A 17,415-nucleotide genomic window follows, 5' to 3' on the forward strand; every position below is an offset into this window, starting at 1 on the left:
GAAGCCCATGAGGACAATGAAAGAATACTGGTAGCACTGCTCATTAAAAAAAAACGTATGATTCCCATTTCCCTCCTAAATGTCCTCTTAAGTCGCACATACATTATTTAAATGTGTCAGAAAAGCCAAATTACCATACTCTAAGTGGCATAGTCAATCTAAGTCCAGTATATTTCTGAAATGAATGAATCAAATGGAAAATAATATCTGTCTTTATCATGTATACAAGGATTCAAGGGTCATTTGTTGTCATTATGCAACACAGGGATGCACAAAGAAATGCAGTTGTAGCCCATCTGTAACACAAGAAAAACGTGACAAACAAAACAAAAACAGTAATGCATTCCTGGAGTGTTTTTCTTTTCATTTGCATCATAAGGAATGTAAACAGCAGCAACAAAAACAATTCTCTGTGCAGATAATACAGCCAACATCTGAACATTAAAAATCCCATATCAGGACAACATTGTCTATGAACTTTGACAATGTTTGAGCACCATGCGTCATCATGTAAACACGGAGTCCACCTCGTCTCGTCCCACCGGGGACCTGCGCTCTGTCCTCCGGGTAGTGGAGTAGCATTAGGTCCTAGCTGAGTTAGCTTAGCTTCCATCAGAGCCTCCACCCTGGGGCGGTTTGGTGGCGTTTGGTTCGGGAGGTCTGGCTGGTTGGTCGGCCGTGGGCGGGCATCGTCTCAAAGCACTTGTTGGTGAATGTATTTTGTCATATGCCATTAGTGCTCCAGTAATAAACACGAAAAAACAACAAATGAAGACAATAAATCTTCAAATTCATGGGAGCTATGGGCCGCAGCATGTACATGCGCCAGTAACACACAATTATGTTGTGTTACATCTTCTACATTTACCAATAACATATATATACACTGATGCTTACACCTCTGAATGAATCTCACTGGTGTTACATTTATTGTGATAGGCCTACCAAGATTATTCAAATAGACCTTGAAGTTGCAGAGATACTCTTTTCATTTTAGGACATTTTTCTGTGGTTTATTGTTCATATTTGAGATAATTGGAGACCACTGGATCTTAGGTAACATCTAAATCAAAGTTTGGTTTGAACTTCTTGTCTGTTAATCAGCTCCTCTCTTTTATTCCTCTAGTCACAGTATATACTTGCACATCTGAACCTTTGTCAAGACATTTAATGAACAATTCCTCTTTACTTTTACAATGTTGAATCACATGACGGAACATGTTGCAACACACACATCTGGGTTGCATGCGTCCTTCGTTCTTGATGCTGTGCAATAAGGTGGATCACTTGTTTATAACTTGCCAAGGCTTCAGGTCTGTGCTCTTGACACCAGGTTGTGGATATTGGAACATGTATTGGATACGAGTCATAAATATCATGAAACTGTTGATTCAATTCTGTGATCTTACGAGGCCATGGTAAAGCACCTTGCAATGTGTCTATTTGAGAACTAAAGTTTGATGTGTATTTCTCTGGACAGTTTTTCGAACCATTCAGTGTTTGCGACTGATGCTTCTTCGTATGTTGGCTGTTTTCTGAAACTGTTGCCCCATGATGCTTTGCAAACTCACATAGCTCTCTTTGTGTGTGTGCGTGTGTGTGTGTGTGTGTGTTGTCAAGTTGTTTTTCTGGTTTTGGTTTATGCCTACTCCCAGCATATTCTGCTAAACTGCTCTGATTGCCTTTTTAGCACCTTACCAAAATGGTGTTTTAGGAGATTACGTTTTATTTTACTCTCGTCAAGCCTCGGTTTAAATTCTTAAAATACAAAATAAAAAAAGCATAACACTAAAAGGCCTTTGCTTTCGCTGTAGCTTGCGCACAACCACACACACACACACACACACACACACACACTTGAGTGGACAGGTAACAAACATTTAGACATCCATAATTAAAGGTCAACAGTGCGGTGCAAACAGATATTGAGAGGAAGTCTGTGTTTATGCTAATGCCTTGTCAGACAGAGAGGGCAGCGACTCTCTGACACCATCTATTAATAATGAGACACGGTTGCAGAAATGCACTGAGCATGAACCAAACAATGCTGTGCTGCTGGCAAACAATGGCATCTGACAGCGAGCTGAGTGAGTGCTTTGAAATTGGGCTGCGTGTGCACGCAGTGTTTGGAGGGAATGGGGTGTGTGTGAATGGATTTGTTTGTTTGTTGATGTTTGTGTTTTGTGTTTGTCTCACAGCAGTGCTCTTGTCTGGCCTGTTTGCAAACATGCCTGTACACAAGTGTCAACAAGTCTGCATGGGAAGCACGATCGACCAACAAGCGGAGAGGGAGGCCTCTGAGGGGATGCTGAGGCACATGGGACCTCTACAAAACGCAACTGAAAACATCGTATTTTCTCATTTCTGAACACAACGACATGTGTTAAATATATTTTACAGATTTAAAAACTATTCTTCCTTAATAATTCTAGCTGGGACATCTTTTAAACTAATAAGACAATGTTTCCCAAACTGGATTAAGGAGTGCTTGAGGTATCCTAAGAACAATTTGTGGAGTTTTGGAGCTTTTTCACTGTGAGAGTGATATGAGTTTACCAAAACAATAAAGTTGGGGTGAGACAGGTAAACAACGAGCTGAAAAACGAACAAAAGGAGCGGCAAAGTGAAGTCCTGCCAGTAGTGATATCATTATGTGTGTCTTGTCTGGACAAGTAGACCGGAGTGAGGTCAGGGGGTATGGGGTTAATACTGACTGGATGGGTTTTGTGTGTGTATGTGTTTGTGTGCCTTGCTGGTTGTGGGGCTTTGTCTCAAAGAGAGTGTTTTTGTGTATCTTTATTTGTGTGTATGTGTGTGTGGGGGATTAGCGTGCCTCTCCAGTCCTCTGGCTGTAATCAGACGAGACAGTGGCTCCATGACGTCTCACAACCCCCCTCACCACCCACTGCGGGAGCGCCTCTATCCCTTTCACCCTGTCATGTGTGTTTGGCTGCTGGTCTTGGGACCTTGGCGGTATGTTAGGGGTTAAAACAATTATTCTTGCTCACATCACAGTGTCCTTTTTAAAAACGTTGCTTCCAATGGGGAGAGTGACAGGAAAATTGGGGAGACAAAGTTATCCCTTTGGACCCGATCCTGGGACGTGACGGGCACATGACAACAAGATATCCTGAATCTGACTTTTCATGATGTTTGCATGTTTGCATCTTTTACGGGGATCAGCTGTTTTTTAAAACTGGCACTGAGTAGTTGATCTGGTCTAAAAGTGAGAGTCCAGCATGAGAGAGAAGGATCAGGCAGCTCCATCAGGGTGATGGTTCGAGGATGGCCAGATAAACAACCATTACTGATCAGGTTAGCCTGAGCACTCTAACCCTGGATTGGTCTGTCTGCTGTTAGTTTGACCCTTAACCTCTTCCTTTGTCTTTTAGACGCAACAAGCAGGACAACCCAAGCACACACCCCCACACGCACACTCCTACTTGGCCTCTTATCCTTGACAGCCCGTATGCTCATATTAAGATCTACTTCAGTGATTTCAGGGCCGTTTCAGACATAAACTCTCATTTAGGGGGAAATTAGCTTTGAGTCTCAGTCTTGTTTCCATACTGTGCTTAACAGCATTAGACCATTATTGTGGCTTTTAAATAACAAGGATGGATAGTATCATTCAAATAAACCTCCACCATCCTACTTTGTTGCACCACATGTAATGGCCAAGCATTCATTGTTTTACATTATTGTACTGCCATTGTGCTGTCCTCTTAGTGCCACACAGTGCTTACTGGGGTGTAACGATACGCGTATTCGTATTGAACCGTTCAGTACGAGGCTCACGGTTCGGTACGCATGACGAACCGAATACGTTTGAATAAAAATAAAAAAACTTTATTTAACCAGGTAGTCCCATTGAGATTAAAAATCTCTTTTGCAAGATGTAAGTAACAATACAAGATGTAAGCAAGCTGTAAGTAACAATACTACATAACATTAAGGAGCAGTTTTTGTTTTTTATGCTTATGTGTTGCTAAGAAGACACCCCAGAAGATGGGTCACTCAGGTATAGTTCCATCATTGTTCAAAATCAAAGAATAACTTTATGATGTTAGTTGTAACGAAGAAATATATTTTAAAATCAAGTACATTTCTCTGGCATTTATAGTTTTCTACTGTACCGAAACATACCGAACCGTGGCTCCACTGTACCGTACCGAACCAACCGTGGATTTTGTGAACCGTTACACCCCTCGTGCTTACTGATTCTAATTACAGTTACGTATGGCTCAGGATATTAACATAATATGCTGAAAGAGAAATGTTTTATGTGTCCGTCAACCCATTTTACAACTATGCTCTCTCAACTTTCAATTCCCTCTCTAAAAACACCTGAACAAGCTTTGGTGTGATTGTTATTCTCAAGTTTCTGCAAAGCCATTGGGAAAAGAAAAAATAATACAAAAACAATTTAAATATTTAATATTTAACTCTAAACGTGAAAATCGATCCAAGCTTTCTTTATTTTCTATGACATCTCAGTGTAACAGCTGCTGAACTAGTGCCATGCTAGTCAGGGAGGACTGAGCTGTTTCCCTTTACTGCCACAGAGACAGAGCACCATCCGACCCATAGAGATGAACCGTAATCAACTTTACCAATTACACTCCATCTCAGACCACTTATTCTACACAAAATGGCATCACTAATGCTAGACATCACACAAATGCCTCTCAGTGTCCTGCAAGAGACTCCGGCTACACATTTATAGATTCAAACCAATAGTTCAGACTGTAATGAAATAAGCTTAAATAAGTCTTTGATGCCTTTTAAAAAGGCTTTCTTTGATAGAGAAATGGGTCCTGGTAGGCGGGCAGCAGCTTTAACATTCATACAGCAGAAACATAAGCCCTTCTCAGCAACCCTCCCAGTTTAGTTGTGTTACAGAATGTTAGGTCTGCAGGCCAAATGTGTGACATTTTCAAATGTCAGTCTTTTTCTGTTTTTACATGCGGTGCCTCATCACACAAGATGAAAAAAAGATGCATGTCTGTTAGAAACCATCATGGTACATTTGGATTCGGATGAGAAAAGTAGAATATGTTGAGGGCAGGCGGAGGGGTTAGTGGTGTATGTGTGTATGTGTGTGTGTGTGTGTGTGTTGGGGGGTTCTTCTGGGAGATAATGATAAGCACCACTTAGGCTCTTTGATCGCAGAGGTTCATCAATCGACTGTCTGACCAGTGTGTCTGAGAAAGTCCTCCACAGATGGATTAAGATCCTTCACACACACACAAACACACACTCTGTGTTTGATATTACTTTACCACTTTATCCAAAGCTTCATTCTCCCAGCTAACCTCCAGCCACACAAAAGTCATCGCAGAGCTCCATTACTGTACAAGCGCACATGAAGCGACGCAATCCATCTTCAGAGTCGGAGGCCCATGCATGGGACCTCCCTCTCCCCCTTTCCTCATCCTGGCCCGAGTTTGTCTGGAGACGAAGGGTTAAGGAGGAACAGACCCTCTGAAGAGCTGCCTGCTTAACCTCTGACCTTATGGTGTAGGAGAGAGAGAGAAAGGAAGAAAGAGAAAGAGGGAGGGGTCTGACAACTGACGTATAACTATGCAATTGAATGTAAATACACCAGGACGTTTAATGATTTAGCAGCCTTTTCTAAATAAATCTCTTCATGTTACGTCCATTTGTTCATTCAAAACAAGTGTGCTGTAAACTCTGAGCAGGTGTAAGGTGTAAGAGGTTAACTTTGCTGTGAAAGACACAGAAACATGAGATGTCAGGAGGAGAGAGAGGAGGGGAGTCTAAGAAAAGGGGGGGGGGGGGGGCACCAACACACCCCCACCTTTCTTTGTCCTGCATCGTAGACCCAGCCCCTCTCTGGGTATCGGTGAGGGGGTCCAGCTGGTGGAGACTGCAGATGCCAAACAACCTGTCAGAGATAACAGGACGCGGACAAGGGTTCGTTGCCGAGTGGAAGAATTAGAGACACCGAGGTCCTTTATATGTGATAAGACGACATAGCACATGCACTGTTCCACTTTAAACAATATTCTCGACATTTTTAAATGAGATTGTTGCGCACACAGAATTTGAGAGAAGGAGCAGGCTGCTGTTGTTATCAGGTCCTTCATACTGAATCATGCATTGAAACTGATAAACTGCACCCCACTTAAAAGAGTTTCCACACCCACGGTGCTGAACGTACTTTAAATAACCCACTGGGAATGTTAATAGTTTGTCTCTGCTGCGTTTCTTGTCCAATCACAAAGAAGAACACTACAACCACTTGACTTACGCAAAATTCTCTAAAATGTATTCCATTGTATATAAATCAGTCTTTATTTCCATTGAACAGCACATTTTGTTTGTTTATCACAACTATTTATCACCACTTGGAAGATGGAGGGTGAAACCAGAAACAAACCTTCAAAGAGAAACATATCTTTGAACAATACCGCCTTGTTTCACAAGTTAACAACAAACTAATCTTTACAAATCTAGAGTAATAAATACTATTAGCAGGAACAATGCTGTAAGAAAATCTCATTGTGACGCACCCATATACTCACACACACACACATACACATCAAGGAATGATGAGGATCTGCTCTCTGCATACTGATGGTTTGTAATGTTGGAGCACCTTCTCACATGTTACTGCATGGAAAACACCTGGACATAAACATATAAACTGCTTCATGACACAATAAACCAAAATCTTGCAGTGGGTGACACACATGTTTCTTTACAGGGAAATGCATTTAACCCAATCTTGTCACAGCAATTAATGGAAACATTCTGTATGGATGCGACAGGGAGCATTTTGATTCAAAGTAAAAAAGAATATTTCAAAGAGTTGGTGAATCAACATCAGCCCATTTACAGCACTGTGATTCTCTATGTTTGCTGAGCAATCCTCACATGGCAAGGATCAACACTGAAACTAAAATGGGCCAGCACACAGGCACACATGAAACACGCTGCGCTCCAGCTCTGCCTGGTCAGCTGGGGATAAAAGAGAGGCGCTTGTTCATTGGCTGGCTCTCAGTGAACGGAGAAGGCCGATTGGTCAGCTGGAGGTGACAGAAAGGACAGCGGTGACGCTGAGTTGTGCGTTTACCCAGAATGCAGTGGAAGCCGTGTTTACAGGTCCTTCAGCCTGTAGCGTGGTCTAAACAAACTGTTTATTTCTATGGTGCAGCGCCTGCAGCTACTACTGCCTGTCTCATTGGAAATGAACTCATAGCATCGTTGAGCTGAACTGACATAGGCTTTACGTACAAACACACACATGTATAGACAACTCATGCCTTTTCTCCTTCACTGAGACTGAGCATGGAGCTGCGCTTTGCTCCACTAAAGAGAAACAATGTCTCCCTCGGGCTCTGCTGTGAGAGCTGAGATTATTTTGGTCAGTAAATGTTACTGCCTGTCTGACAGTGGGTCACAATTTACATCCTTCACAACGGAGAGAGTGGGAGTGAGTGAGAGGGAAACAGCCTAGTGCTGTTCACGGTCTGGCCTTAGCAGGGCTCACAGTGCAAACATGTGGATGACACCAGTCTTTGGGGGACACGAGGAACGATGAGACTTCCACACACAGCACAAAATCACTTTTCACAAATATTTTACAAAGGTCGTATCATATTCAGTCCGTATATGGCGCAGCATCTTTCAGCGAAGCAAAAAGAAGGGTCGCTGAATTTGAGACGAGGAATCTCTGTCAGTCTTTGGCATGTGTCCTCTGGTTCAGTTAGGAGGCTGCACTCCATTCTGGGACGCCACATTTGATGCGCGTGTGTGTTTCTAGTGTGTGGTAGAGAGGAGGAGACAGGTTGGGCGTGTAGCGGGGATACTCTCTTAGAGGAGGGCTGACCTGCCTGCTGTGAATGTTTTGGGAGCTCTGAGATGAAGGTCCAGAGCTCTGGCTCTGAAAGGGGTCGTGGGTGATGTGTTCTCCCAGCGGCGGAGAGCTCTGGTGGGCTAAAGCACTGAGTCGGGAGCCCTGAGGGCTGGAGCTGTAGGTTGGATGGGGGGTGTAAGGCGGGTAGGTTTCCATTGGGGTCATGGCAGAGGGGAGCGGGCAGGTGTATGACCAGGATGTACAGTTGAGTTCATCCAGTCTGGGCTCGGCGCCAGCAAACATGCAAGCCTGACGCTGTCCCATGTCTGAGCTGTAGGGGGAGTCAGTGAGTGAGTTGTTGGGTAGACCGGTTGGAGGAGGAGGATAGGAGGAGGGGTGATAGTAAGACTCGCCCTCACTCGGAGAGCTTCTGGTGAAGGATTTCTTGTACGGGTGCTGCCGGTTTCCTGAAGAGCAGTTCTCCACTAGAGAGACACAGACAGACGTATTAAAACATACAGTAGTATCAGTATTTCAATAATATAATTAAAACAATACCCAGCCCAGTTAACTACAAAGTGTACAAGCTATACTTATCATCAATGCAGACCATTCTGTCAAGTAGCCCAGTCCAGATTTAAAAGGCCTTTTGAGACGGCTTTTTCTTTCTTTAGTAATCAAGCCTGAACCACACATTACTCGTCACCCATGCTTAATTAAATGATGTTTCTCAGCTTGAGCTCAGTTGCAGCCTTACAAAATATTTTGGACTCATAATTTAGTATTTTAAACTTCTTTTCATTTCTTTCATTGTTAGTGATTTTCCTTTAGCTGTCGATTAATATGTCTGAATGAACCCATGTGTATGACCAATGATCATAATAACTGATATTCATTCAGTCAGCTGCTGCCTCAGTGAAGCTGTTGATAATTAAACAGTTTGCGAACACATACTGAATGCCAGTCACAGCACAAGTGAATCTGGTCTTTAGGTTGATGTGCTTTTTCCTTTTCCAGCCATTGGATGCATTCATTTCAGAAGGCTTTAAAAAACGACCTGAAAACACTTCAAATTTGAGGTAATTTGCAGTAAAAGAAAAAGAAAAAAGGTCAACTCTTTTTGTTAGTTCCATGTTATATGCAGTAGTTACATGATCACCATTAACCTATTAACTTACAGTTGACAGACATTCATATCTGTAAATCTCATCAATGCAATGATTTTTGGTAACCATTTCTGAGTTTTCAAAATCGTCCCGGCAGCGACTGCATTACCAAGAGGATGCTGTGACTGATCAATAAATAAAGATAACCAAATAACTCGGATACACTTCAAGTCTTCAATTGCCATACTGGCTGCAATCTTAAAATGGGTAAATCTTATTCAATTTTAAAACAATATTAAACTTTATATGATTGTCAGCAATTGGAAAAAACATGTAAAACCACTGCAAGTAATTACTATGACATTTACACAAAGCTGTTTTGTGCTAATAGCGTATTCATAATTTGGCACAGAGCCACAAGTTAGATAAGTTTTCAGTGATATTTTCATAAATACTTTTTAAAGTGAGAAAAATACACAATTATTGCCACGATTACAAATCATACAATACAATAAGGAAATGAAAATAAATAGTCTGCACTAGTAGACTAATGGCATGGCTTTGTGTTTGTACAGCTTGAGCTAATTGTCTTCCCACACAGTGTACTGGAGGCAGAGACACACAGCGTCCTCCTACCTTTCCTCTTGGTGCAGTGGTAGACCTGCGGCTGTTGGCCGTGCTGCAGCTGACGATGAGGAAGGGTGTAGTGTGCAGGGGGAGCCCTCAGCAGCTCCTGGGGACTGCCGCTGCTCAAGCCGTTCTCGCAGCTGAAGGAGGATCCGACAGCTTCGGGAGATCCGTGCAGACCCCGGCCCTCCCCACTGAAGGGACTGCCGGTGGAACAGGCTCTCTGACGGACGGTACTGCGAGGGACCACAGGGTAGTCCTTACTGAAACAGAGAACGAGAGAGGTGGGTTGAGAATTACAGCAGAAGCAACACTTTGCATCTGATGTTGTCATGGCCTCAGATGTGCTGTTTAAAACGACCTCTCCTGACGCTGTACGTGTAGTTATTTCAACCTGGGTGTATTATTAGTGGTCTTGCCCCCCCCCCCCCACTCCCTTCTTTCAAGTCTACTTAGCCGTACTCCATCCTTTCAGCTCTGATCTCTCTTTGTACACACTCCCGTCTTGGTGAACTCTGTGGTATGTAAGGGACAGCGGGCCACATCGCCCTGACCCTCGCTGAGATAGTGACACACTCTTATGCATGCGCACACACACACAGCCAGTCCTGTTGTGAGATAATACGCCACTCTAAAAATAAACATCCATCCGTGTGTCACTTCAGATAGACTCTCTTCTGCTCTGCTCCCCATGCACCAACCACAACAGCACAGTAACACAGGGGTGCTGCATTTAATAGCAACCTCTCTCTCCCTCCTCCGCCCTCTGTCACAGCCTCCCCCATTGGCTCATCAAAATCTCCACACTACCTGCCACAACAGCGCTTGAATGGAGATCAGTCCAACAAGCAAACAGACACCATGTAGGGCCATCAGCTGGTTAGCAGTGACAGCGGAACAAACCAGCAGCAACGCGATATCCTCATCTATCTATTTATCAATGCAGGAAGTGGCGCTTGGGGTGTCGTGTTTGTGCTGCACGCTCTGGTCGAGATTTCAGGCTGAGATCAACCTTCAGGTGACGATGGCTCACACGCACTCACAAACACGCACACAAACTCATGTCTTAGACCACATGTACCACATCATAACAACCCTCAGCGATCGATTGAGTTTCCTTTGAATGCTCACAAGCACGCAGATACACACACAGTCAAGTTTTCATGACTTTTGGGGACATTACATTGACTTACATTCATTTACTGGAGACTTAGCATAACGCAAACCATAACCATGAACAGCCTACTCCTAACCTTAAACCAAGTCTTCACCCTAAAATGTAATGTACAGTATGTGGATGGGTAAAACACGCCCACACACACACATCGACAAAGCTGTACTCACCCTTGCAGCTTGGCCATGCGGTGCAGCTCATTGTCATCGCTGCCTCTGAAGCCCTTCGCAAAAGGATTATTCTCTATCTTCAGCTGTGTAATCTGAGCACAAAACATAGAAAATCTTTCGCTCAGACACAAGCATTACACCACATGCACAGGCCCAAACAAACACACTTTCATGAAAGTACAGGCAGACACATAAAGGCACATTCAACTGTTCTTTTCGTTGACTGAAACTCAATAGCTTACTACTAGTGAGAGGCCCTACAGATGTTAAAAGCAGCCCCGCCGAAGCTCTGCACGGCCAACATTCCTCAGCAGCTGACATTTCTAACGGAGCGGACCGTGTCCTCGCCAGCTGACGCAGAATAAACTGTTTACCCAAACAGTCGCCAGGTTTAAGGATTTCAGGCCAAAGCTTTTAGAGGTCCAAAGCTGCGAGCTTTGATGTTTAAGTCTTCAAACTTTTCTCAGTGATGTCATGGAGGAAAACCACCATCGCACAGCAGGCAAGTGGCCTTGAGATCTGACACGAGCTCGAACTAAATAAACTTTGAAGGGCCGATAATACTGATACCGCCACCAAACTACTGGCTAAATAGTTCAAATTGTATACATGCATGTTGGATTTAGCAGTGTGATACCATTAGTTATCACTTGTATGACAGAAATGATCTTAAAGTTGATTTTTTTACACAGTAAGCACATTTCATCACACAAATGTAATTTGTAAAATTATGTAAAAGTGAGAATAATTTCTAGAATAATACTCAAAACGTATTTAATTACCAACTTCTGCTACTGACACTAATAATAATAATAATATGAATTAGAAGTTCAGACTACAAAATATGAATTTAACACGACAATTATGTATTCATATACATGACGACATTTTGATAAAATAGCAGTTACAACAATTACACTTACCTTGAGTCACGTTCATTAAGTTTTTACAAACTACAATACTCCAACTGGTATGTATAAATGGTATAAACTTTTTCATAAACTAAAAACTATTCTACTATTCTAAATAAATGAATGCACAAATACTTGTAAATCTATTTTCTGAGCCGTGTATGCGTTTGTTTGCTTTTACATAATAAATAAAAGAATACCATATTGAATCTGTAGATACATGTGTGCAGAATTTCGGCCTCTATTGTTTAAAGCCGTCTGAGGCAAATTTCTGATTTGTGATTTTAGGCTATATAAAATAAATTGAATTAATTAATGTGCCAACAAGGAATAGACAAAAATAATATAGTTGAAATTGATCTATTTATGTTGTTTAAGTTTCGTTATGAAATGTAATCCCATTGAAACTATCTTGTGAAAACGTAACCAGCAGAGCGGCTTCAAGCTTCAGCAATCTGTCTTTCCAATGGACGTTGAGAAAAGTGGATCAGCAGAGATCAAGGGAAAGAAACAGGTCATTATAGACCAACACTCACACACTCTCTCTCTCACACATGCTCTCATACACACACACACACACACACACGGATAACTTATTTTTTGACATATTTACAAATACTGAAAAAGGCCACATAAACAAAGAAGATGAAAATTAACTTTCTGGATACAAAATACGGACAGTAATACACAGAAAAAGTGTGTGTGTGTGAATATACTGTGTGTGAGAGACAGAAGTATCAATGTTGTCAGTGAGCAAAGGCAAATCTTCATACACTTATCGAAGTGGTCACAAATATGACAGCAGAATAGATCAGATTTGCACGCATAAGACTTTGAGATTAATTTCCATAATTGTTAGGATAATTATGAGGTAGCTTTAGTCTGCTAAAAAAGCACCAAGTGATGTCTAAATGTCACTTTTTGTGGAGCGCCTAGCCGAATGGTTACTGCCCCTGGTTTCAAACTGTGGGACCTTTGTTGCATGTCATACCCCTCTCTCTCCCCTTTACAGTCTGCCACCACACACATCTGACCAATAAAGCCAAAAAGATCCTCTCTTTTTGTATTGTATTCGATTTCTACGATCATTTTTACCCATGGCCCCCTGTAGAGTTTTAGTTCCTATATCTTAACAGTGTTGTTGGTGCACAGTGTCTTGTGTAAAGCGTGTACCTTGTGGTTCTGGTAGGACGTCACAGCGATGAAGGCAGTCTCAGAGAAGACGTGGGTGCAGAAAGCCGTGTTTTTTGAGCCGAAGCCGTTGTTCTCATCAGCCTTGACAATGTGAAGGCGAGGCTGGTATTTGTGCATGGAGTTGAGTATTATCTGCACAGGGGAGGGGGGGGGGGGGGCAGATTGAGGAGGTGAGATTGACAGAGCTGTCATGTTTCCCACCAGCAGATGCTGGGACCTGACTGGAGGCCAGGTGGAGGGTAAACCCAACTTATGTCAAGGTACAAGATTTCTTGGCTGACATTAATCTTTAAGAGATTCATTCACTGAAACTGATGGAAGCCCTGACTGTAAGAATTGTTTTTGCCTGATTCAGTTATGTAGCATCATGTAACTGACGTATGTTGAGGCTTCTTTTTTTTCTAAAAGTCTTATATTCATGTCAATGTTACCAAAAAACCATGATGTCACCTTAAAGAAAAGTGATTAGTGAAGCAGTTAATTTCATTTGATCTGTGACCTGTGTGCATTTTATCTCGTAATAAGGCCTAAATACCAAAATACATTCAACGTAATCATGTGTCATTAACTGGCAGACTTAGTTCATTGAAATAGAGATTTACACTGATAAAAATATATATATCCTACTTGAACAAATGAAGGCAACATTTTGCATCATATTATTATGTAGATCAAGCAGGACTAGTCTTTGTATGAACTACTTTTTGTGTCAGTAAAAAATACATTTGCAAGTAAAGTCAAGTTAATTTTATTATGAAGATCGAGGAAAACGATAGTTCCACCATGATTTGAAGTCATGTTTCTGTAAGTATTGCTTGAGAAGATAATTGCTTCAAACTACATACCGAACTTTCTACTTCTATCAAAATGATTGTAGCATTGTCACTATTAGCCTTCCACTTCACTTATCACGAATACAATGTAGATATTCTTCCAACTTATCTCCAATACTTAAATATGAACAGACTTTAATCGGTAATACCTGTAGTTTTTCAGAAGGAGCCAGTGATTGTAGTCCAACCCACACAACATTTATTACTACTCATGGTTTACTTTTCATGGCTCCTCCCACCTCGCAATTACATTGGAACAGAGTAGATATGACCAGATCGTTGTTTGTCCTCAGGCTGCACTTTAGGAGATTGGCTAGGATTACGTAACAATATCTTGTTAAGGAAAAATCTCTGTTCTGTTTTGAACAAACTTCAGATTAAGATTAACTTCAACGAGATGTACTTAAAGATACAAACTTATTTTTTTATTCGTAATATCACACGTTTAACTGCTACATTTACAGCCACTACTCTTTTCAGTGTTGTATAAAGTTTGTGCACTTGGTGACCTAAAACTTTTTTTTATATAGTAAAAAAGGCTGAAACATCGTTCAATTTGGCTTGCAAATACCAAAGATGTGAAAACAACTCCGTGCATTCAACCAACAATCGTAACCTAACACGACACTGGCAACTCCACAAGTGTTTAAAAAAAAATTGGATCACTGTGCGCATGCATGGGCGCAAGCACGTTTGTTTATTCAAGAGGGCAACGTTTAATCGCAGTGACGTGTCCGCCGGTGACATGCATTTGCTAATGGGATTTCGAGTCATTGAAATCATTACCTCTAATTCAACAAGCTTGAAAAAAATATATGTGCATGCGCGCACCAAGACGCACGCACAAAAACAGGAGGATACTTGCTCACGAGAAATCAGTGTGTATGGACTCAGAGTTACTGTTGGGCAACTGGAGCAATTAAAGCTAAGCATGGCGGGAATGAGTCTCTGTGTTGAGTCTGCAGTGTGGCCACATGCCCTCGTGCTGATTTGTGTTGTGATGTCTGCTGAGTTATATGTTCACGAGAGTGAGCTACATGTGGTTATGCCTGCCTGCCCAACTGGACCTGTGACTAGTTGTCATCATTTTTCTTAATCAAAAACATCACTCAAGTTTGATTATTTAAACTGCATATTATGGCAATTTCATATGGTCAATAGAGCATTTTCACTGGGACGTTAATGATTTGTGTCCTTCAGTCTTTTTAAAAGACGTTTTTATGCCACAATCAAACCTACAAATTACAGGCCCACACCTACATTCAAAGAGCGAAACAAAATGTGTTTAATTCAAGCAACAACAGACGAAGAACATTTGTCTTGTTCTGAATAAATATGCACACACCACATTAGCTAAACACCATTAAGAAGACAGACTCACGTGTCCAAAGGGGTCCAGGTGGTTGTTTGTGAGTTTCAGCTTCTGAAAAGAGACGAGCTGGCGGCTCCAGTGAGCTCCGGTGGCGGGAGAGTCCGGATGGACATAGAGCCTCCCGGGCATCGCGGGCTCTGCCTTTCCCGTGATCGACCTTTACAGAGGAGAACAGTGCAGCAGATCGGAAACGGTCAGACATTGACACACAGTGGGTCACAGTGGTGTTTCTGACCGCCAGTACACCGATGTGCCCGACGCAGGAGGCCTGCGCTGCCGCTGGCTGCAGAAGGCCTATCTGGTGCTTTAATTAGACGAACACAAAATGCACCTTCTTGAGTTTACACAGATAGCCACATCTGGGCCCATAGCTTAGTAGACACAAATTAACTCGGTCCTCTTCAAAACTGCTGCAGCCTCTGTTATTTTGTGCCAGAGAGAAACCGTTAACATATGTGCTGAAACACACGGAAACCACCACACAACTGAAAAAAACAAGAGCCAAAAACATACAAGAAAGGTGCGGTTTGTTTTTCAAAGCACTAGAAGCGGGCACTAAAGAAAGGTAGAGAGATGGTTTTCGTTCATTTCATTTTTAATCCACGTGTCAAACGGTTGAGGTCTTGTTTCTCATCACGCTAAGGCCTACGTCTGACGTTTTACACGTCACACGCAAAAAATAGGGCCGAAAATAATTAGTGGGGGATGTGATCTAATAATCAAATGAAGCCCGAGAATAAAGACCTCGAAGAAATATTTACCAACTTGTATGTCATTGTGATTAAAAAGTGCTGTAGCTGCATGAAGTCTGGCCTTGAGTCCCGATGCTAAAGATCACATGACGTGACCTGGCAAAATTAAAATAAATCAATGAAGGAAAGTAAAATTAAACAAAAGAAAAATAACATTAATTTAGAAAAACATGTTTTGCCTGTTGTGTTTGAGGGGAGCATTAACCCAAACAAAAACGTGATCTCTTCAAACTGCCTGAAGGCCAGCACCGACTTATCTTTGCAAACAGCGCTCGTCTCCGCTCCGCTCCGAGCTGCAGGACTGCGTGTCACGCGGACTCCTGTTTCCGGCCCGTTACATTGTAACAACAGAGTGTCTGATGCTGTGAAGACGCAGCGCATGTACGGATCACAGAGTCAGTGCTCTGCTCGGAGTTCCCCCTCAGCACAACAAACAGTTGAATGGCAGACTTTAATCCGGCCTGTGTCGTCTGTCCGCCCGATGAACCCGTCACAGTCTCTCTCTCTACCCTGATTTCACCGGCGGGCAATTACGGGGGAAAACACGGGAATTAGGTCACCCCAGCCTGCAAAGAGGACCCGACCTTTAGAGGCATGGAGTGAATTGTAAACCCACAACAACACGGTGCACAGATATCGTTTCACAGAGGTTTCAGGCTGAGGTGTCTAATGTAAGATGTGTAGCGGCCCACATAACTAAAACAAAAAGCAGGGAAGATAAATTGACAAAGAAATCCCCCAGAAGTAGGCTATTATTTTTTATTCAGTCATTTAGAATAGTGGTAGTTGTGTTGTCGTATTTGCTGCGTAAACGACGTTAAACATGTTACATCGTTAATAAACAAGAGGGTCAACGCTGACCTGTGCACACTGCGGATGGGTGCATTTAATACACTCTGAAGTTTGGGTGGTATTGTCTAAGTTTGGATTCCGTCCATTACACCTACATGTCGCTATAAGGCTATACGAACCATTTGTTGTCTGAAAACTTGTAGCGGTGGTCGTCCGCGAGCACAATGTCCATCAGCAGTATGTACTTGGTTTTAGGGTTGAGTCCTGTGACCTTCACCTTGTAACTGGGGAACATCCTCCTACAAGGAGCATGTTTAAGAGGAACACATTATAATTTACTTTCGAACACAGACAGACTTAGATGATAAAATATCTGAAGTTAGATAGTAAAATAAACAGCCAGACAAAACGTCCCCTGAGGCAGATATGTTGCTTATAAATATCCATATCATGCATTAAAACAGTGTTTTAGTAAAGACATGGCTTCATGAAAAAAATATGATAAATGAAATATACCCAAAGTCAAAACACTATCGTCAACAGATGATTATTTCTTCCTCCTCTTACCTTCCAGCCTTTGTGATGATCATTTCAGTTCCCACTTCATCAAACTTTGTCCAAAGTTCGCTGTCGTGGAGGAAAACTTTGATTCCTTCCATCCC

The 17,415-nt window shown here is 42.2% G+C and overlaps 1 protein-coding gene across 1 annotated transcript; it reads right to left on the bottom strand.

The window, feature by feature from the left end:
• Positions 1 to 7,732: 7,732 nt before the first annotated feature.
• LOC306778237 (T-box transcription factor TBX5-like) lies at positions 7,733 to 17,415 on the bottom strand (the record flags this gene model as incomplete). Its single annotated transcript, XM_079269676.1, has 7 exons — positions 17,321 to 17,415; positions 16,933 to 17,052; positions 15,219 to 15,366; positions 12,984 to 13,136; positions 10,900 to 10,991; positions 9,565 to 9,818; positions 7,733 to 8,307 (listed from the first exon to the last, which is right to left on the bottom strand). The coding sequence occupies exons 1-7, from the start codon at positions 17,410 to 17,412 to the stop codon at positions 7,733 to 7,735; spliced, it is 1,434 nt and encodes a 477-aa protein (XP_079125802.1). The 5' UTR covers positions 17,413 to 17,415.

The sequence above is a fragment of the Melanostigma gelatinosum genome (assembly GCF_949748355.1).
Source record: "Melanostigma gelatinosum genome assembly, chromosome: 6".
Taxonomy (NCBI): Eukaryota; Metazoa; Chordata; class Actinopteri; order Perciformes; family Zoarcidae; genus Melanostigma; species Melanostigma gelatinosum.